At 44.5% G+C, this 23,005-nt stretch overlaps 1 protein-coding gene across 2 annotated transcripts in view; it reads right to left on the minus strand.

Moving 5' to 3' along the window:
* The window catches only part of UHRF1 (ubiquitin like with PHD and ring finger domains 1), a 34,610-nt gene extending 12,637 nt beyond the window's left edge, over positions 1 to 21,973 (minus strand). Inside the window, exons 1-7 of one of the 2 annotated variants that reach the window (XM_033136530.1) lie at positions 21,948 to 21,973; positions 14,114 to 14,277; positions 6,338 to 6,601; positions 4,980 to 5,155; positions 3,178 to 3,393; positions 2,861 to 2,970; positions 2,427 to 2,613 (exon numbers count right to left, since the gene is read on the minus strand). In XM_033136530.1, coding sequence (XP_032992421.1) covers positions 2,427 to 2,613; positions 2,861 to 2,970; positions 3,178 to 3,393; positions 4,980 to 5,155; positions 6,338 to 6,601; positions 14,114 to 14,266 — 1,106 coding nt within the window. In that variant the 5' untranslated portion in view covers positions 14,267 to 14,277; positions 21,948 to 21,973. Of the gene's footprint in view, positions 1 to 2,426; positions 2,614 to 2,860; positions 2,971 to 3,177; positions 3,394 to 4,979; positions 5,156 to 6,337; positions 6,602 to 14,113; positions 14,278 to 16,331; positions 16,389 to 21,947 lie in introns of those variants that run through there. The other variant, XM_033136531.1, reaches the window with a different exon arrangement.
* Positions 21,974 to 23,005: the final 1,032 nt, after the last annotated feature.

The following is a 23,005-nucleotide window of genomic DNA, read 5'->3' on the forward strand; positions in this document are numbered from 1 at the left end:
GATTCACAAAACGAATTTTTAAATGGCCGTGACTCGCAAAACGAATCGTCTTGCGCGGTACCACTTTAAGAAAAAGCCGGAACCTGCTGCTGCAAGGAGAGCGGCAGCAGTGGCGGGAACCGGAAGCGGCAGCTCGCCTCCTCCCACCGCCGAGGCTCACAAGTTCCAAGGTGGAGCAGCCGAGCCTGCCCTCGGCTCCCGAGCCTGCCCTTTGCTCCCCGCAAACCCCAGAACACTCACCGCTCCGGGAGGGAGAAGGTAGGTCCGGCGCCATTTTAGCCTCGGCTTCTCCCTTACTGCGGCCCCTGCTCCCCACACCCAGCTTTCTCCTGCTGCCGCCGCTCACTCGCCGCTCTCGCCGCCCTTCTTGGCTGTGGCTTGGGGAGAGCAAGCGGCGAGTGAGGGAAGACCCAACTGCCTCTCCTCCGTCGCCGCTGCCTACTTCGTTTCCCGCCATGGCCAAGGCTCCTCAGCCCGTGGAGACTCCGGCCAGGGCCGCTTCTCTGCCCCGCTGCAGGCGGGTGGCCGCGGCCCTTTGCGCCTCGTCGCCCGGAGGAGACCTGCTCAGCCTGCAGGAGGCTGGCGGCGGCGGTGGAGAGGGCTTCGAGGCCCTCCCCGCTCCTCTCCCTGCTGCCGATCGCGCTCCCCGCTTGCTTTCCTTGCTCCCCCCACTGCGATCGCGATCCCCGCTTGCTTTCCTGGCTTCCCCCTGTGCTCCCTGCTTGCTCCCCTTGCTTCTCCCGCCGTGGATCCTGCTCCCCGTTTGCTTTCCTGGCTTCCCCCGCTGTGGATCGTGTCCCCCGCTTGCTTTTCTGGCTTCCCCCTGCGTTCCCTGCTTGCTCCGCTGGCTTCTCCCGCCGTGGATCCTGCTCCCCGTTTGCTTTCCTGGCTTCCCCCGCTGTGGATCGTGTCCCCCGCTTGCTTTTCTGGCTTCCCCCTGCGTTCCCTGCTTGCTCCGCTGGCTTCTCCCGCCGTGGATCCTGCTCCCCGCTTGCTTTCCTGGCTTCCCCCGCTGTGGATCGTGTCCCCCGCTTGCTTTCCTGGCTTCCCCCTGTGCTCCCTGCTTGCTCCCCTTGCTTTTCCCGCCGTGGATCGTGTCCCCCGCTCGCCGGCAGGAGGCTCGGACTTTTTCCCCATAGGAACGCATTGTTTAAATTTCAATGCATTCCTATGGGAAACCGTGCTTCGCAAGACGAAATTTCCGCAAGACGAAAAGACTTGCGGAACGAATTAATTTCGTCTTGCGAGGCACCACTGTATATGAAAACAGACAATACAGGCAAACTAAAAAAGACATTCCCAGCTTAATAACTCAATGCTTTTATCTGGGCAAAAATTTAGAAGTTCAGGTAAAGGTGATTTACACAGAATATATACAAAGCTGCTTCTATTTCTTCTATTGGTTGACCCAGAACAATACTGCCTACAGTGGTTTTTCACAGCCCTGATAGCTGGGAAAAGCCAGTTAACATACAAAGAACATGGCATTCCACTGAGCTACAGCCCTCCTACCCTGAGAGCAAAGTTGAGGTGCAAGGGAAAAAGAGGAGAGCCAGGCTGGAGCCCACATCCTACATGCTATTAAGAACCATGTTCATTACACATCAGATCACCGTGTCCTGCGAGCACCCTTTAAAAAGGTACACAACAAACTCCTGACTAAGCCAGTAAATAGCTAGAATTAACAGAACATATATGTTGTGTGTAGAAGGTGTCAGAGCTAGACCTCTGGCATTTCCAAAGGGCAGGATATCACTTTTCATAAAAACAAGCTGAAAGGGGATAGAAGGAAATGTCACAAAAGTATTTGCTGCAATCAAAAGAACCCCCTTGTCTTTGGGGTATTTAGGGGGACCCTTGCAAACAGGGTTGTGAAAGCATTGGTCCTGTGATCCGTGACTGGCTAAGAAGCAGCGCTTTGACTCTTAATGGGCTTCATTTGCTTTTAATGGCAACAGGAAACAGCCATGTCTGACTGCTAGATAATATGTCAGCATCTCCAGTACATGCTCAATGATTGTCCAGAGTAAATTAAGCAGAAATGGAAGGAAGGAAGAAATGGGCACCAAAACATCTACAATGGTTTTAATCAGCCATATTGTGTGTGTGGGGGGGGGGTTGTTTCCAGGGTATTGATCCCACCCACCCAAGATTACTTTCAAACCAGAAGGGCCATGGGTCATATGACCTTAAGACTTGCCGTAAGCATCCACTGCTTCTATAAATCTTTATACTTTAAATTATTTTCTGTCTGCTTACGAATCAATTTAAAAAGCTGCCAATATTTGTCTCCTCACTATTTTACTGGCTTACTATATTTGTTCAGTTAATTTTATTTTATGTTTGTTCACCTGTTTCGTTTTATTATGTACTGTTGAAACTTCAATAACCATTATAATTTTCAAAAAGTGTTCATTGCTACTTACCAGTCCTCATCATCAGGTATCCTATTAAGAGGTGGGTTAAGACAGTAGATGTGGAAGGCCATGTCACACTCATCACACATTAGCTGCTTCTCTGGATCCTGTTTCCCTCCACACACATGACAGGCGCACATCCGGCAGGTTTTGCTAGGGTTGTCTTTGCAGTGCTTACACACAGGTCCACTCTGCCCTGTGAAAAAGGAAACACAACACACACCATACTGATCAGGCCAAGGAGAGCAAGCCACAAGAAACCTCACAGAGGGCGACTATTTGCTAGGATAACTAAATGGGAACTTTATGCCACCCACTGGGGACGGATGACAGCTGGTTTGCTGGAAGACTTCAGAGAATGCTTTATCCTGACCCAGTACGGCATTTTTTTCCAGTGACAGCTATCCTCTAAGTGCTTAGGAGGGAGAAGTGATACGACTTACTTTTTAGTGGGCTCTCAGCAGTAAGTGGAACAGCACAGCCAGGTTCTTCAATCTTGTAGATTTCATCCACAAGAGTAATTCGGCAATCATTCAAGGTATCTCCATCATCCCTAGAAGGGAAGCATATAAGAATTGGCTGCACGTCAGGAAGAAGAAGGAGATTTTGGTACACACATATGGCATGTTAAGAGTAATGCCTCTCCCATCCCTGGGCTTAGGTCATCAGACAGCACAAAATAAGGATTTGGGGTGTTGCAGAATAAAATTTTCTGTGGAGGTTGGCAGGTGGGATTCCCTGCTCATGATCTATCACTTACCCAAGAACTATCTTGGCATATAACTCCTTGTATGTTCTGGTTTCTCGTTTTTGCAGGATCTCTGCATCGTACCAAAATCCCCTCTCCTTTGGATCATCAGGATTGTAATTCAGCATGACGACATCTCCTATTTCTAGCTCCTCCCACTTCAGAGTTGTCCTGGCACGAGCACGCACGTTTCTGGAGCTCAGCTGAATGACACCATTCTCTGGATAGCTTCATTGGGGGACAGGAGGAGGCGGTAAGAAAAAAATCCCACATGGTAAATGCAACCCACCATGCCATAGCAAGATAAGTCTTAAAATTATCATCAATCACTTAAAATGTTCGAATTTTTTCAAGCATGGTACAGAAAGTAAAAACTAAAAGAAGTCCCTGTCTGCACTGGAAGGGAGGCCAGGACAAGTTAACAAGAACAAAAAAGATTTCTCCTGAGGACTTTTTGCCTATTTCTCCAACAGCGGGGAAAAAGAAAATAAGGGGGAAACACTGGATGTGTGGGGAAATTTTATTAAAAATTATCTCACTTGGAAGAAGATAAATGCTTTTTAAGACAAGATACACAATATGTGAAGAAAGATCTGTAGAATTTCCAGTAATGGTGAGGAACCCTATAGCCAATGGACCTCTTTAGGCCTGCCAAGCCTTGGAAGTTGGCCTGCCAGGCAGTTTTTGGTAAACCACACTCCTCTTTCCGTGGGCTGATGTCATATACAATGTCAGGTGCAGGAAAGTTTACACTGCAGGCTGAAACTTCAGAGTGCAGCTAAAAGAATTTTTTTTTCCACCGTAGTCACGGCTTGAACTCAAAAAAGAAGTGTTTCTTGTGAAGCCACAGTTTGTCTTCAAGGCAGGCTGCAAAGGAAGATTCAGGGGCACACTTAGGAGTGCCTTACCAATTTGTTCCTTTGAAACTGAGTCACATGACATGACCATGATGTCATGTAACTGATATCTGTCAAATTACACCTATCTGTCAAGGTGGCTCACAGTGGGTGGGGAGATCAGGATTCTATTCTCTCCTTCACCCTGAACTGGAAAGTGATAATTCCTGTGTACACTGTACTATAAAGATATGCAGCACTCAGACCCAAGTTGCATTTCTGCACCTAGCGGGTGCTGCCATCTTCATGAGTAGTATACCGGGACCTCCAGTTTCTTGTGAACTGCTGCTTGCCATCTTTTGGTGATCTACTGCAACACAGAGGCTGCCTCATTTTTGAAGACATTATAGAAAAGAGTGCAGGGAAAACTAGGAGCAAACCGTTTCTAAAAGGAGGAGGAGCAGCCACTTACAGACAGCAGTAAAGTGGCCCATGTTCTGCCCAAGAAAAAGATAGCCTCACATGGCAGCCAAGGAAAGCCCCCCACCTTCCTAAGGGGAAAAGGAGCAGGAAGGAGTGGCAGAGGGCTTGCCTGTTCTGTCCTGCACAGTATGGCACCACAGGTGCTTCAAGCAACTCCCAGAGATGGAGAGCAGGCGGGGATCACCATGCAGCTCCACGACTATCACCACCCACCTCTGCAGCTCCAGGTTTAGGAAGGTGGCTGGGGCAATGTAGCGCGTTCAGCATGGAAAACAAAGTGTGAATTCCTGGTTACATCTGTCTCCAAAAGACATCCCCAATGCTTTAGTTGAGATTCCTGCGTTGCAGGGGGTTGGACTAGATGACCCCCAGGGCCCTTCAACACTCCAATTCTATGATTCTATGAATGCTAGGCTCAACTCCACCATCAGGTGTTTGCCCAAAAAAATAGCCTGTTGTTTTAAAGGGACTAGGGGGAAAAACAAAAACACTCACTCTTCATATTTCACATGATATACAATGTCCTCTTCAGCAATGGCTTCTTGCAGATCAGATTCCTCATCACTCTCACTTGCCTTGTTGGTAGCTTTTTCTTTCTGGGTCACATTGACAACCAGAGCTTCAAACCAGGCCCCCATGCTTGTATCACGAGCATCCACTAGCTCATTGATCTAAAAACAAAAGCCCAGAGTCCAGCTATTTAGTTGTTTCTTAAATAAACTCAATCTTGAAAATTACAGCCATTTCAAAAGGTAAACAGCATCCATTTCTGAAAAGCAATAAAGCTGAAGGAAAATGGGTATTTGGACTGTTACATCATAGGTGGCCAATCTTCTGGGGGCCCATACCAGAAGGAAACAAGTGGGCAGATCAACAGATGGGCACTTTTATAGTTCAAGGACACATTCCAACCAGGCAGAAATGTTTTAGAACAGGCTTTCCCAAACTCAGGTCTCTGGCTTTTCCAAACCACTGGTTCTGCTATCTAGGGATGATGGGAGTTGTAGGCCAACAACAGCTAGAGACCTGAGTTTGGGATACCCTGTTCTAGAATGGCATGGAACAGCACTGGAGAAAGTCCCGAGGGCCATATAGAGTGGTCTGAAGAGCCACAATTGGCTCCCAGGCCTGAGGTTCTCCATCCCTGGCACAACGGAAGGGCCTCACTACTTCTGTTTCCTTCTGTGCTGTACTATTACCTGACCCCTGCCTCAATAGCCTAGGAAACAAAGTACACAAAGGAACACCTGTGGATTGTAAAATGCACCAGATACTTTCAGGCTAGACTTGTACCCCATTCTGCTTCATCCTTAATCTATGACATTAACCATGCAGATGCTGTTTAGGTTTTCAGACCAGTCTTTTAATATGGGCAGAAATATTCTTCTGCAAATGCATTTTTTTAAAGAAAGCTAAGGAGTACCATATCAAGCCCTTTCCTTCCCCCTTTATCAAATTAACAAAAAGCTGAGCAATTGGAATAAAAGGATTATATTACATTTTTCAAAAAGGAAATACTCCAAATGCAAGTGTTCACAGTTGGACTGGTATACAACTTAATGCATTTGTACTATAGGTATGCGAAATAAATGTTGTATAGGTTCTATCCCATTGCAGTTGATAACAGCTCAGTTTCAACATATGTCCAATTTGTTGATAGTTTGCTTGTTTTTAGATACAGCTGCCTATTTATTTAGGAAAGTGTCAAAATACATTTTCTCATTTGTATAAACTAACCAATGACTGCAAAATGAAATCAATTCTAACATGTTTGGTTTTTGTTTTTTTTTAGAACTTATAGACATTTCTGCTTTGCTCATTTGATCTTAAAATTAAGCCTAAAACCACCTCACCTTGTAGAATCCAAAGCCTGGGTCCACCAGATCAGTTTGGCATGCTGTGCTTGATGGTCCGTCCATTTCCACAGCCCCCTCCCCATTATTGGAGTTTTTATCAGATTCACTTTGGCCTGAACCACACCCAGAGTCCGTGTCTGAAAGTTCAGAATCCTTCTCTTTGTTAGCCAAAGGCAAGAGGGCAGGGCTTTGCCTCACCAGCAACTGGACTATATCATTCAGGCCAACGCTGTAATCGAAAAGGGAATGACCATCTTCCATCTGTAAAATAAAGAGTAGGAAGACCACCAGTCACATATGGACATCCAACAACTAACACACAACCAACCCAAAAACCATTTCAAGTGGCTCAAAATGTTTTGCTCCATTCAGTTTTAATTCCTAGTTCGATGCCCATTTTGTTTTCATGGCATCATTTCTGTGAACAGACTAAACAAAGTTAAAGCAAAATGTTGTGCAAAGTTGGTTGTACCAAGCACAAGATGCTGCTCTCTATTCCCCAGTACAACAAAAAGCTTTGAGCACCATCAGCTAGTTGAAGAATAGGTTCACCCTACACATAAAATGCTTTTCTGTACAACTGTCCTCTTTTCAACTACCAAGGAATCCATTATACTACTCAGCAAGCTACCCATACAACTCACACCATATCGTCCTGTTATCACTATCTTCACAAATATCACATTGCTTCTTTTCTTTTCAACATTGTAAGAAAGCAAAACATAGCTCCATCTTTATTTCAGTTATCATGGTATATCGAAATATTGCAATATAATACTTTTAATTTAGGAACCAATATGTTTTTAAATACCTTATAATATTCTGATCCCAATCCATCTGCTCCTGGGGCTTTCCCCTCTTTTAGTGTCCCTATAACTTCCTCTATTTATTTTTCTGAACCTCTCCATCCCTACTTTCCAGCCTTATCTTCCAGTGTCTCACGATATATTCTTTCATCTTCCCCACAGAATTGTTACCTGCTGAATATACAGTGGTACCTCGGGTTAAGAACTTAATTTGTTCTGGAGGTTCATTCTTAAGACGAAACTGTTCTTAACCTGAGATACCACTTTAGCTAATGGGGCCTCCCGCTGCCGCCACGCCACCGCTGCGCGATTTCTGGGTTAGCGGAGTTTGTAACCTGAAGCGTCTGTAACCCAAGGTACCACTTTAACTCTTGGTAAAACTGTTGAAATACTCTGAATTTACTGGAATCTCTAATACCAATTCCCCTCATCACCACTTTCATTGTATCCCATATTATTGCTTGAGTATTTTGCCCCTTCTGATTAATTTCCCATATGTCTACTAATTCTTTCCCTATCTTATTTACTGTTTGACTATTATTGAAGATTCTCGTATCTAACCATCTTCTGGCTTCCTTATAATCTTTCTTACCCAACCCTAGTCTTATGTATTATAGCATAAGCTCTTGTGGGTTAGAGACGCTTTGTTACATGCAACTGGCCTAAGAAAGTTGCCAAACAGACTAATGCTGTAACTTCTCTGAAAGTTATTGTAAACACTGCAGGTCTTTACATTCTTCCATTTCTTTGTCAATTCAGAACACCTAGTGTGTGCCCCCACACAACCAACCAACAAATCAATCTACAGGTTTCATCAACAATTTAGGTCTGTATTACTCATTTGGGCATACTAGAAGCTGGGAACAGTAGTTAGCCTGCAAAGTTTTCCATTGATTCTGCATCTTACAGTACGTATCTTAGGACAAAGATGTCCACATGCATTTATCAGACAGTAATTCCTAGAGAGATACTCTCAACCAAAAGAAATTCAATCAATGCTCTTTGATGAGGACACATTTGTACTTGCAATGCAAGTTCCTCAGCATGTGGCATATGTAACAGCAGGATCTCTATAGAAAACCAAAGTAAAAGCAAGAATAAAGCATTCTGTTCTCTTTCTTATTCAATCAAAATGTCATCGTTTAGTGAATATGCATAGCGCAATAAACAGTACTGCAGTAAACTGAACAGGAATGACTGGAGTAGTGGCATGGCATCCTTAGGAAAAGGTTTTTCAACTTGAAAAGCATACTCAGAGGGCTCCCAAGCAGAGGTGAGAGGGGAGGCGGACAGAACACTCCACAAGGTAGGGTGTTTGGAAAAGTATGTGGCTGCCAGCTCTGCAGGCAAGGTGTGACATATCTGACATCTCTGGGCTCCTGAGCCCCACAGGGGTGCCACAAAGAATATCAGGGAGCCATGGACTAAAAATAGGTTGAAAACTTCTGGGATAGGACATTGTCATGTTTCTCTTACTGCCCCTCCTCCTGGGTCTCTTAGCAGCCTGCAACCAAAGTTTTAGTTGCAAGGAAACTTAACTATCTCCAGCAACATTCTAAGAGATACAGTAAACGTTTTAGCTATGAATGCTTAGCTTTTTTTTTTAGTTGTGATTTTATTAATGTTGCTAATATTGTTTTATAGATTATAAATGCCTTATTGATTTGTTAATCATATAATGACTTTTGCTATATTTGTGATTTTTAGCTTATTTCTGTTGCAATTTTGTTAAGTGTTTTACAGATTGTAATTGTTTTATTGATGTTTGTTAGTTATTTTATATTATTTATGCTGCATTCGTGATGTTCTATTGTGTTTTATTATGTTGTTATTTATTGTTTGCAAGCCACTTTGAGATAAATTTGAATTAAAAGTGGCATAGAAATATAATCAATCTATATTTAATTAAGTTTCCCAAGCACACACACACACACACTTCTGCAACTATAGCAATGTCCCCGCCCACAGGCTTAAAATGTAATCAATGTGGCACAAACGGAATAGGGAAGAGGAAAAGAATCCTTGGAACACCTACTGCTTCACTGGCCAATGACAGGGCCAATTTGATCCTCTATTGCCATTATGTTCTTCCTGGGAGACACAGCGTACAACCTCCCAGTGGCTTCAAGTCACCGGACTGGCGCCAAGAGGCCACTGTGCCTCCCTTCAGCTATGAAATCTCATGTAACTGGCAGCTGGAACAGAGTGCCCTTTCATGCAGGGAGCTCCTCCTCCTTTGGCTGATAGATGGGGCAGGCTCAGCTTCCACTTGCTATAGATCAAACCACAGCAAGTACCGGTAAACATGAATTTAAAGTTTAACAAACCCTAGAACTCTTGCATTAGTGCACATAAGGGAGCACTGACAAAAAATATGTCACATCTGAACCACACCATAGTCTCATTCCATTTTCTCTTCTGTCCCCATCCCTTTTTATACTGGGTTTATGTGAGCCTGCATGCAGGTCTGTCGTATTGTTTTAAGATATGCACAGTGCTTACAAAATCTTTTGTAAAGTTCATGGCTAGCTCCTAACTAGCATCAAATAAGGACAGACCACTTCCTCCAAACAAAGATAAAGCCCAAGTTTCAACACGCAGCAATCCACTTAACTAGCCTTTCAGGAAGCCTATAGGAAACAATTTTCAGCTTCACCACCTTCAGCAAACCCTCTCTATACTGAAGTGCTTGCCAAGGAACCATACCCCTGGATTCATCTTTGGCTGCAATACTGCGTCAGCTTCCTATGTTCCTAGCCTGGGATGTATTCTAGGGCAGGGATGGTGAACTAGTGGCCCTGCAGATGTTGGACTTCCAGCTCCCATCAGTCCCAGTCAGCACAGCCAGTGGTCAGGGATTATTTGAGCTGCAGCCCTCCAAATGCTGGCAGACTACATATTCCCCACCCCCCTTACGAGGTGTATAGTTCATTCCCCCATCACTATCTACATGAACCAAGAATGCATCCTTGAATGAAATACTCCCCTGTGCTGTGCATTTCAGAAAAGCAATACAGACATACCTCATGTTACGCATGCTTCAGGATGCGTATGACACGGGTTACGAACGCACCGAACCCGGAAATAACAAACTAATTACTTCCGGGTTCGGTGGTTCACGCATGCGCAGACGCATCAAATGACGTTGCGTGCATGCACAGAGGCGCCGAATCGCGTCACGCACATGTGCAGACACGGTGCTTCAGGTTAAGCACGTCACGGGTTATGAACGGGGCTCCGGAACGGATCCCGTTCGTAACCAGAGGTACCACTGTAGTGGTGCCTAGCTGTCTTTTGGGGAAGCTTATCCACAATTAGTGACCTGTGCACTGAGGAGCCAGGGATCCCTGGAACAAATCACTGGTTTAAGGGAAATTTTTCACCCCTTCAAGTGCTATGGGAATGTTATGATGTATTAAAGAGGGTATGTAAAATACCAAATCAAACAGACGAAACTCCAACAGCCCACATTTGCAACAGTTTTGAACAATCTCAAGCTCAGACCTTGACAGTTCTTCAAGATCTGGCAAACACATACACACCTTAGTTCCTCAGCTGCTGCAATGGTACATAAGCAGTGTTAGAAACTCAAGAGATATACCGGTAATCTAATCACCAAATGGCACCTTAAACCTAGGCTGTGGTCACCACAACAGAATGTGGAGACGCTGATTCCCCTCCAATTGGATTTTTATTTTTATTATTCATTCTTTTTCTATACCACTTTATATTTTAAAGAACAAAACTCAAAGCACTTTACAACAAATTAAGACATCAAATAAAACAATCCAGAATAAAACTAATACAAGCTTCAAAAAAAAATATTTCAGATCTTTCTCTAAAAAACATTTTGCTTTCCCCAGTCACCAACCTGGCATCCAGAGATCTCCACATGGTCACAATGGACTCGCACCAGTTGCAGAACACGCCTGGCTAATTTCAAAAGACAGTAACATCCAGAAAGCACTCGCTCACCTGGACAAGGACCCTATTTTCCTTCTCATTCTGAACACATCCCTGAATTATTTTTTCATTTCAATACTGCAAAGGCACCAAAAATATACCGATATGGTGCACAATATCTCAAATTACAACTAAAACCATCGAAAAATGAAATTAAAGCAAAATACATTAAAGTACAGAATAGGTCATGTAACAAGAAAGAGTAATTGTTCTCCTAGGGTGGCTTGCTGAAATAACCAAGTCTTCAGTTGGTGTCCAAAACTCATCATAGACAGTGCCAGCTTGATTTCATTAGGTAAAGAGTTTCGTAACTGCAGTGTGCCGTCACACTAAGTGCATAATTTCATGCAGAGGACAGTTTGATACTGCTAGAAATGCCTCAATGGCAGATCACCAAGTTCAGAAAGATATACAGTATAAGGAATAAGGTGATCTTTTTAAGTACACTGGCCCCAGGTTATTTAGTTTTATATGAAGTAAGTAAAACCTTGAATATAGGTTGCCACTGTACTGGCACAAAAGCAGCTCTCAACAGAGGTGTTATGTCGTCATTAGCCAACATAACTAGGCTGCAGAATTCTGCACCAGCTGAAGTTTCCACAGTACACCAACCTCAAGAATAAGCCCACATTACAATAATCTATCCACAACATTACAGTGCTTGAACTACTGTTACCAACCTATCCCAGTCAGATGTGAAGCTGGTAAAAGATACTCCTAGCCACTAAGGTATACTAAGCCTCAAGTGACATCTGCATCCCAAGTATCCACAAAATGTGTATGTACTTCTCCAGAGTGTTTGCAACCCCATCCAGAACAGGCAACTAGTGCATCTCCCAGACATGGGAACCATGCATCCACAGTGCTTCTGTTTCGCTGTTACAGGAATTTCCCCAAACCACCCACAGCCCTGCCAGGGGAATGTACCCACCCAAAGCTGCCAGACTATAGGACATTTCCCTCACAAAGGACCCACCACTTGAAAATGGATTTGGCTGGGCTAAGACAAAGGACGGTCATTAGCCCTACCTCATTAGCCCTACCGGCCAGAGCAGAAAGTCTTGAACACTCTTTTGTTTTGCAGAAATGTGTGCCTGGGAGGGGTTCAAGAAGGGATGACACAGGAGTCAGGACACTCAGGTTACCTCCTCTGATCCTCCCAGTTTGTGATGTGTATCTGAAGAAGTGTGCATGCACACGAAAGCTCATACCAAGAACAAACTAAGTTGGTCTCTAAGGTGCTACTGGAAGGAATTTTTTTATTTTGTTTTGACCCTCCCAGTTTGTGATGTAGGTCTGATGGATCCATGGTGTAGTAATGATGTAGTTTGGGGGTGTAACTTGGGGGATTAGTAGCTAATAAAATTGGGGTCTCCTCCAATTTTTTTTCCCCCCAAGGGAGCCCTCAGGTTTCTCCTTTAATATCGCCAAGATTTAAACTCAGGTTTCCGTGCGCTGCTCTGGTTCACCAGAAGCGGCTTTGTCATGCTGGCCACATGACCCACAAGCTGTACACCAGCTCCCTCAGCCAGTAACGCGAGATGAGTGCCGCAATGCCAGAGTCGGACACAACTGGACCTAATGGTCGGGGTCCCTTTACCTTTATTACCCCTCATCTGACGTAGCACTGCCTTTCAGGCATTGGTCCAGAACTAGCACAATATTATAAAGAGCAGAACAGGGAGGGTATCATCAACATACTGGTGACCCTCTGCCCTAAAACTGCTAATGAACCCAAAGCTCCTAATAAAATTACTGAGCTAACAATCAAAATCCAAAAGAGAAGATCTTTTTAACATTTGGAGGGGAACACAAGCTTTTCAAGTTCACAGAGCACACCATCAAGCAGAATGGAAGAGCAGTTAAATGCAAACATATTTACCTAAGAAAAGACAATTACTTTACATATCACTCTGAATCTCATTTACAAGGACTGAAGCAACAAGCTTTCTAAAATGCCAACCTAACATCAAAACACTGATTTCAGCAGAACACTAGAGGGAACAAGTACATTAAGATACCTCAGGACTAAGATGGAGAGAGCACTGAAAGAGCATGTGTCAGTATAAAGTATTGTTTAAACAAAGTCGCTAGATGGCAGTGCAAGTCAGGGCTGTTGTTTTCCTTTATAACAAAGTTAGCAATAAACTTAGCTCAAAAGTTCTCAATCAATTCATGCAATTCTCTCCAAAGAGGCTACTAGCCAGGACTCATTCTCAGTCTAAGCACATTCGTAAAGTTAACAATCTAGCTACGAATTTCAATCCTTGGTTGCCCATTAACATCAATGACCAAGCAGCTGCTACCAACAGCATGATGAAAACCTGCATTAATTCTACCCTGCAGGCACAACAGCTCCAGCAGCACAGTGCATGCATGCTATGTTAAGATGCATATCTGCCAGCTTCTCACATAACCCCACCAGTAGGTATGCTTGCTTCACAAAGCAATGTGCTTCATCAGAACCCTACCATTCATTGCAACAATACTTTATTAGTGAAAAACTCAAGCTTAAAAGCCCTTGTATTAAAAGTGGTGGAGCAAACCCATAGCTTCCTTTTTAAAGCCAATCTTTGTTTCTTTCAACTGAGACTTGAAAAATGCATTTCCTTCTTTTACACCACACATACAGATTTGGGCCCAATCAGCACTATACATTTAAAGCATTATCCTCCCACTTTAAAGAGTCATGGTATTTTCTGAAGAACCCTTGGGAAATATAGTTTGTTACAGGCACTGAGAGCTGCTCAGAGACTCCCTATTCCCTTCACAGAGCTGCAGTGCTCAGAGTCCATTGTTAAATGACTGAGAATTGGGAACAGGGATGTCCTAACAACTCTCAGCATTCTTAACTAGCTGAAGTTTCCAAGATTCTTTGCGGGAACCACAGCTGTTTAAAGTGGGATGATACTGCTTTAAATGTATAGAGTAGGTGGGGCCTGGATGGCAGCGAGGATGCACAAGATGGCAGTTGGGAGAGGGAAGAACAATGGGAGATGGGTACCTGTTTGCCCCTGTAGAAGAGCCTTTGCCTATCAGGTGCCACCCTGAACACTTCATGTATCCTCTGCCGGAGCTCTTCCACCTTGGTGAGCTTGGAAAGGGAGTCCACTCGGTGCGTCTCTTTCCCATCCATGCTGCGCACTTGAATCCACATTGTGGCTGTACCTTTGTCAAGGAACAAGCAAAGGACAAGATTACAAACAAAAGGAGGGAAAATGGGGCAAAGCAGGAGTAAGAAATGCTACCTTCAGTCACTCCACAAATTGTTAACATTTTTCTTCCCTCTACACTGCAGGCGTATGGTTATTATTTCATAATATACACATGCTCAAACCAATTTATTTGCCCATCAACTTTATTTAAAAACTGTGATAACTCTTTAAATGTTGTACCAATACAAGGTTATAAAGTGGGAGGGAGAGAGAAAATATTTTTTTTAATGGAAAAAGTTACACAGGACAATTCTACTACCAGAAATTCAGCAGGCAAATTGCTCTCTCATAACTTTTCCTACTTTCACTGTAATTAAAGAAGAAGAAGACCCACACTGGCCCCCCTCTAAATATCATACTGATAAGAACTAAAGATGAGACTGGCCAAAGGGCCATCTAGTTCTCACCAAGGCCAACAAGGTACCCACATGATTACCGCTGTGTTCAGGTAATGCCATTGGGGCACCCAGTTGGCCACTGTGAGAACAGTATGCCTGATCCAGCAGGTTTCCTCTCACGTTCTCAAGCCCACAACCAGGAGCTGCATTATACCGAATCGGACCATGAAGAACCTAGCTACTGGGTCAGGCCAAAAGAACCCATCTGGCACAACATCACAGTGTGTTATTTGCCTGGCTGTTTTACACCTTCCTGCACCCTTGATATTGTGCCCCCCTCAGCTCCTCAGAACCCCCCCCCCTTTTGCTTTCCCAGACCCCAGCAACCCTTCCAGTCTCCTCCCATGAACCCCCCATGCACACTTGTTGTTGTTCAGTTGTGGCTGACTCTTCGTGACCCCATGGATCAGAGCATGCCAGGCACACCTATCCTCCACTGCCTCCCGCAGTTTGGCCAAGCTCATGCCAGTCGCTTCGAGAACACTGTCCAACCATCTCACTCTCTGTTGTCTGCACACACGTACATATATACTAGGCACATCCCCTCATATGCAAACCCAATTACTATCAGCACCCACCCACCCCCGGGAAAAAAGATTCCTCCCAAGCAACCAGAACCAGAACAAGAACCAGAACCACCACCACCCCAACCCCGCTGCCTGCTATTATGGTAAAGTACGGGTTTTTTTTTAAATAATTTAACGCTTTTTATTGATTGCTTTTTAACTCAAGGCTCCCAAAGCAGTGAACGGCTATACAGAGTTTTTCCATAAATCAAACTTATCTCAAGCTCCATGTCCTTTTTTTGTTCCACCCATGACAACACTTCTAACATTTAATAAAATTGTCAAAAATATCCATAAAAATAATAAAAAATTAGTAAAATGTTCAGTATCTTATTAAGAACATAGTTTAAATTTTGGTTGTTAATTTTTATGTATATTTACATTGTTACACATGTGTGAATACCAAAAAACATGGTCAAAGTGCCCCCCCCCGTGACAATGGAATGGCCCTATACTCTCTCTCTCTCTCTCTCTCTCTCTGTGTGTGTGTGTGTGTGCATTAACAAATATAACAAAATAAAATAAATAAAAATATTATTATTATTATTAATTCTCCTACCCCTTTTCCCACCCCTAGTGCAGCACAGACGCCCCAGTGGGAAAGTACTGCTTTCCCCACACCCCTCCTATAGATTCTGCCCCATGAGCCCCCTCAGAAGTAGGCCATCCACTTTCTGAGCCCCCCAACACCACCAACACCAACCCCCCCGCCGCCGCTTCTCCCACATTTGCCCCCTCCACCCACCCACCACTGTCGTTTGCCAGGAATACGCAACACCTCATTGCCACCCCAGTCCCCAATATTGTTCCCCCTTAAACCCCCGGAGCCCCCCTACCACCAAAACAAACCACACTCGCCTGCTGCTACCCCCTTTGTCTCACTATTTTGTGCGCGCCCCCCACAAAAAGTTCCCCCCCATTTTGCGCGCACCCCCCAAACAAAAAGCGTACACCCCACAAAGACCCCCCTCCCCACAAGTAACTGGCCCCATTCCCTACGCCATTAAAAAAAGCATCCCCCCCCCAGTCCCAAAATTACGCACCCCAGCGACAAATTCTCCTCAGAGCCGGTATAACTGAGCGCGACCTCTCAGCCAAACTTGGGCTTCTTTCGCTCCAGTATTTTTTTTTTCTCCCCCCTCCCTTCCCCTGCTCCGGCTTTTTTTCCTCTCTCTCTCTCTCCACCTCCACCACCCATTGGCTGCGTCCCCGGATAGCGGCGGGCCGCATTGGCCGCCGCATAAGGCACCGCCCCCATCCCCACCCACCCCGACCAAAAGCAAGTTCGCCTGCGCCACGTTTCCACTGAGCGAAGTGTGTGTCTCGTTTTTCCTTCTCCCTCGCGGACTTGGAAGGCGCGCGCCACAAAAATTGAAAAAAACCGCCCCCGGCGCGAGGGTTGGACGGGAATTTGAGAGGATCTCTCGCGATGTTATGCAAAAGAGCAGGCAGAGGGAGAGACGGAGCAGGGAAGAGGGAACCTTTTGCTTCTGAGTTCATTTAAAGGGGCAGGCGGTAAATAAATATTCAACTTCAACAACAAACAACAACGACGTTACCTTAATTTTAAAAAAGATATTGAGATTATGGAGGGACTTTCTGTAGTAGCACCACGGAAATTGAAATCATTTCAATTGCCACTCTAAACCATTGCATAAACCCCATTTCAGAAATAAATGGCATTTCCTTTGCCTTTATGCTATTTAACTTCGCTTTAATACATTATAAAGATGCAGCCACGCACACAAGAGTGGGCCCCACGGAAAATAAACTACCTAGGCTGACTTTAGGAACCAAAAAGCCGTATAGAAAAATGCAACTTTTGAGCCTTCTGATCCCCAAATGGCAACTAGATATTCCGTTTTGGCGACTGTAACCCTGATTTAAGGAGCCTTTTGGTGACTAGCTTATACATATGAGTTTCCAACACTGGTTTTAAAGTGTTGTCAATCACGTTGAGGTTTTTTTCTTTAAAATATTAATTGTTACAGAAATTAATAATAATAATAATAGTAATAACCCTACCAGGGGAATAGCACCTAGACCAGGGGTCCCCAAACTAAGGCCCAGGGGGCCAGATGCGGCCCAATCGCCTTCTAAATGCGGACCGCGGATGGTCCGGGAATCAGCGTGTTTTTACATGAGTATTATGTGTCCTTTTATTTAAAATGCATCTCTGGGTTATTTGTGGGGCCTGCCTGGTATTTTTACCTGAGTAGAATGTGTGCTTTTTATTTAAAATGCATCCCTGGGTTATTTGTGGGGCATAGGAATTCGTTCCATTTTTATTTTCAAAATATAGTACGGTCGCCCACAAGGTCTGAGGGACAGTGGACTGGAAAAGTTTGCTGACCCCTGACCTAGACATTGCATTGCAGCAATCATAACCGAGGTTTAAGGTGCCATTTGGCAATTAGCGTATATATCTGAGTTTCTCACACTTGTCTAACCACTATGCCACGCTGTTGGCACTACAACTCCCATCATCCACAGCCAGATTGGCCAATAGTTGAGGATGATGGGAGTTGGTAGTCCAACATCATCTGGGGACCCAAGGTTGAAGAGCACTGGTTTAAAAGCTACAAGGGAGAGATAAACCAATAATCTCGTCATTAATTTAGGTTTACGTAACCTAAACAAAAGATCCCCCAAGATATTGCTGCAAAGGTCAAAAGCTGGAGTAGTGGAGGAGAACACCCTCTCCACTTTTGGAACAACCAGATCAGCTTCTGCCAACCAGGTGCCCTCCTGATATTGTTGGATTACAACTCCCATGAGCCCCCCAGCCAGCATGGTGGCGAAGGCTGAAGAAGATTTGCAAACTTGCCACCTTCATGTTCTAGAGAAGCTGGTTAATTGCACTTCCTCCTGTTACAGCCTGCAGTAGGAAAACCGCAAAGCATCAGTTTGTCTGCAAGCCCCACCAACATGCAGTTGTCTATAGAGACTGGCACGATTGCTCCGTGACCAAAAAAAAAAAAAAAAAAAATAAGCTTTAGAAATCCCTGTATCACTTTCCTGCAAAAAAACAACAACCAAACAACAACCAAACAACACAGGCGGCATTGGTCACACCATTTCAACGGCAACCTGATCTGAAAAAGGTTTGGTTCTCTTGCCATTCATTCCCTCCAAGGAGCTCCCGTTTTATCTTCACAACAGCCCTGCAAAGTGGGCTGAGTGGGGGGGACTGCAGTCCCCAGAAGTTTGGGTTGAGGATGGGAGTTGGCAGCTTAGCGACGCCTGGAGAACCACAGGCTCCTCGCCCCTGCAGCAAAACAATTCTAAAATGTTCACCAACTGCAGCTGTGTCCTGAGAAACTCAAGAGTGCAAACAGCCTTTTCCTGCTGTTTCCCCCCACCCCTATCCATTGCATGGGGTTGGACTAAATGATCCTTAGTGCTCCTTCCAGCGCTACGATTCTTTGAATACTCATATTCCTTTCCAAGACACCCTCAGCCTGGGGATATTCAATGGGTTGTATTCAATTATGTCCTACTCAGAACAGACCCACCAAAACAAAACAAAGCTGAATTAACTCCAATGGGTTCTAGTCACAGTAGGACTGACTCCCACCATTTAGTTCAAACCATGCTCTAGGGAGCCTTGTATCAACAACACAAGGGGCACATTCCCTCCGGGAAAGCCTAAAGAAAGCACAGAGCCACAGATCCAGTTACAGGTGGGTAGCCGTGTTGGTCTGCCATAGTCAAAACAAAATAAAAAATTCCTTCCAGTAGCACCTTAGAGACCAACTAAGTTTGTTCTTGGTATGAGCTTTCGAAGTGTGCATACACACGAAAGCTCATACCAAGAACAAACTTAGTAGTTCTCTAAGGTGCTACTGGAAGGAATTTTTTATTTTTATTTTGTTTTGACTATGTTTAAGATGTGTTTAACTATGTTTAAGATTGACCAACTGAGTTTGTTCTTGGTATGAGCTTTCGTGTGCATGCACACTTCTTCAGATACCACAGATGTAAGCCTTGTTTTGTACGGCAGAGAACACAAAAAAGGCACGTGGTTTGCACAAACACACCCCTATCTATGTCTCCCCCATCCTGACAAGAAAAAAAAAAAAGCATGATCAGAGCTCAAGAGCACATCCTAGCCAGACAAAAGGACATGGAAATGCCTGGAAAAAGGAGCATTGACTTGGGACTACAACTCCCATCATCCCTAGCTAACAGGACCAGTTGGTCAGGGATGATGGGAGTTGTAGTCCCAAAACATCTGGAGGGCCAAGTTTGCCTATGCCTGCTCAAAGGGTTTCCCTAGCACAGAAACCAGAAGCAAGGAGGACAGGAGGCAGTGCTGCCTTGACAGACATTTGTGCAACTGGAGCTCTACGGCGCATTTTTTGGCCCAAAACACACACACGCTGAAACTTTTGCCTAATGCAGTCCACAAAAGCTTCTCTCTCAACAGCAGCACAATCGTGCACATGCCTATGCAAGAGAAAGCCCCCAGTGAGTTAAATGGGGCAAGCATCGAAAGGGACCACAGGAAATGACAGGCCATTGGGCCTATCTAGCTCAGTACTGTCTACACTAACCGGCAGCAGCTCTCCAGGATTGTCCAGCCCTGCTAAGAGATGCCGGGGGCTGAACTTAGGACCTGAACCTGGAGCCCCTTATGTATGCAAAGCTTATTTTGACTTTTGATTCCTCCTTTTTAAATTCATTATAGCTTATTTTCTCAGCCGCGCTGTATTTATTTTCATTTCCTGGAGATATTCTTCATATGGAATTGATTCTCAGTGCGACTTTCCCCATTTGGCCAAAGATATAATATATTAAAAAAAAGAAGAGTCGCGTCCAGCCAAGGACCCATTGAAGCAAATGGACATCAGTTAGGCAAGTTCATCGACTTCTCATTATGCAATCCTTTGCATGCCTAAGCTGAAGAAAATCCAATTCAATTCAATGGCCCTTACTAACCAATAATAATAATAATATTATAATTTATTATTTGTACCCTGCCCATCTGGCTGGGTGCCCCCAGCCACTCTGGGCGGCCTCCAACAGATATTAAAATGCATTAAAATATAGGTGTATGCACCCATTTTCTTAGGAGTAAGTCCCATTGAACTCAATGAAACATACTTCTCAAAAACTTAACAAAATTTTCAAGGGGTAACAAGACTGACTGTTGTGCAAAAAAGGCTGGCAACAATCACACGCCTGGAAGCTGTCTGTTTCTGCTAAACCAGGCTTCCCCAACCTCGGCCCTCCAGATGTTTTGAAACTACAATTCCCATCATCCCTGACCACTGGTCCTGCTAAGCTTGGGATCATGGGAGTTGCAGGCCAAAAAACATCTGGAGGGCTGAGATTGAGGAAACCTGTGCTAAAATATAAGATAGAGAAAAGCAAACAGCAATTTCCAGGGTTTCTAGCATGATTTCTTCCAAGCACACAGGGGGGATATCCAACTTTAGCCACTCAAGATTGGATCCATTCATGGGTGTGGCCAGGATTTATTTGAGAGGGGGGGCAGTCTTTATGTTTGGGAGGGCAAAACTGAGTTATCTGTGACACAACTGGTCAGTGAGTTATTTTTATTTATTTACTTGATTTAAGGGGGGGGCAGCTGCTCCGCTACCCATGAATCCATTGAAATCAATGGGTCTACTCTCAGTGTGGCTAACGTTGGCCATTACCCCCACATTGATAATACTACAGGTGCTATGCTACTTGGGAGCAAATCCCAGTACTGTACAGTAAACCTAATTGGGACCTCCTTTCCCACTCAAAGGCATGGCCAAACTTGCTGGCCCTCCAGCTGTTTGGGGGCTACAATTCCCATCATCCCTGGCCACTGGTCCTGTTAGCTAGGGATGATGGGAGTTGTAGTCCAAAAACAGCTGGAGGGCCAAGTTTGGCCGTGCCTGCTTTGGCTCTGCATCATGCCACAGGGATGACGTGGAAGTCCGTGCACAGGTCTATAAATGCTTTCTCCCCCCCCCCCCATTCATTGCAATGACTGCGCCTACTCCCGGGTATGAATGCGTTTTGCCGTTTTTAAAAAATGTGTGGTCAGCCACCCACCGCTGAAGTTGCAGCCCTTACCCTACAACGATCTGGGAGTTAAGTCCATCTGGGTTAACTGAAAACAAAATAAAATAAAAAATTCTTCCCAGTAGCACCTTAGAGATCAACTAAGTTTGTTCTTGGTATGAGCTTTCTGAAGAAGTGTGCATGCACACGAAAGCTCATACCAAGAACAAACTTAGTTGGTCTCTAAGGTGCTACTGGAAAGAATTTTTTATTTTATTTTGTTTTGACTATGGCAGACCAACACGGCTACCCACTTGTAACTGGGTTAACTGAGTAGACTGGGAAGGGCAGAATTGTAGACTCGGCTTAAACAATGAACAGTATATTAACAGTATATTAACAGTATATTAAGGTAACAGAAAATTGCAACGAGCACTTATTTTCCCGCTATTCGATACACACCCTTACTTTTGAGTGTGACGGGGGGGGGGGGATTCCAGCACCACCACCACCTCGCTGGCAGCCGACTCACACCGCCAACCTCTCCTGCAATGCTAGGCAGCACTTACCTGGGGGGCAGATCGCCTTGAGATCCACCACACGCTCTACTTCTGAAATACAATTGCTTTACGGATTTCTGTCTTAAAAAGGACACTCACCTGGTTTACTTGGTTGTTTTTTAAAAAATAAAAAATAAAACTTCTCTTTCTCTCAGCTCTGCTTCTTTGCAAATCCGAAGATGGAGAACGCGCGCCTTTTTTTTCTTCCCCGATTGAAAAATTAATTTAAAAAAAAAATAAAACTGTATTACTCAATCCCAAATGCTTCCTCTTAATCCAGGTATAGATCTCACGTGGCAATATTGTACATATTATATTATATATACATGTGTATATATATACACATATATGTGTGTGTCTATAAAAAAGCTGGAAGCGGAAGGTCACCCGCAACTGGAGCAGCCCGCGCAAAATACTCGTTTTTTACGCCTCCAGTCTTTAGAGTTTGGCGGGGAAAGTTGCTGTGGGCCGTTCGGAGCCTCCTGATTGGTCGGCGGTGGCGGGAACTGGGAGGAAGTGGGCGTGGCTTCACCCAGGCTCACTTGCCATTCCGGCCTGCAGCTGGAAGGGTTGAGTGCGCATGCGCGACGAATAATAGCTCAGACATAGATTACTTAAAACGCTCAGCTTGACTCGATCATCCCAGCTCTGGAAACTGTTTTGCTTTCGCCTCTTGAGGTTACAAACCCTCTCCACTCATTTACCTGGGCGTAAGCGGTGTTCAGTTCAATGGCAGTTACTTTTGAGTAGGGATGTGCAAAAGTTAATTTAAGTTTGCATTCAACAACGAATCTCTCAGATTTGCGTTTTATGGAACTCTGCAGACACCACGCATTTAAAGCAGAAGGGGCTTCCCCCAAATAATATTTGGAATCGTATTATTAAGGGTGCTGGGAATTGTAGCTCCGTTCCCGGGATTATTTGGGGAAGAACTATGTTTAAGATACAGGTAGGTAGCCGTGTTGATCTGCCATAGTCAAAACAAAATAAAAAATAATAATAAATTCTTTCCAGTAGCACCTTAGAGCAGTGTTTTTCAACCTTTTTTGGGCAAAGGCACACTTGTTTCATGAAAAAAATCACGAGGCACACCACCATTAGAAAATGTTAAAAAAAAATTAACTCTGTGCCTATATTGACTACCGGTATATATAAAG

This window comes from Lacerta agilis, chromosome 18 (genome assembly GCF_009819535.1).
Source record: "Lacerta agilis isolate rLacAgi1 chromosome 18, rLacAgi1.pri, whole genome shotgun sequence".
Classification (NCBI taxonomy): Eukaryota; Metazoa; Chordata; class Lepidosauria; order Squamata; family Lacertidae; genus Lacerta; species Lacerta agilis.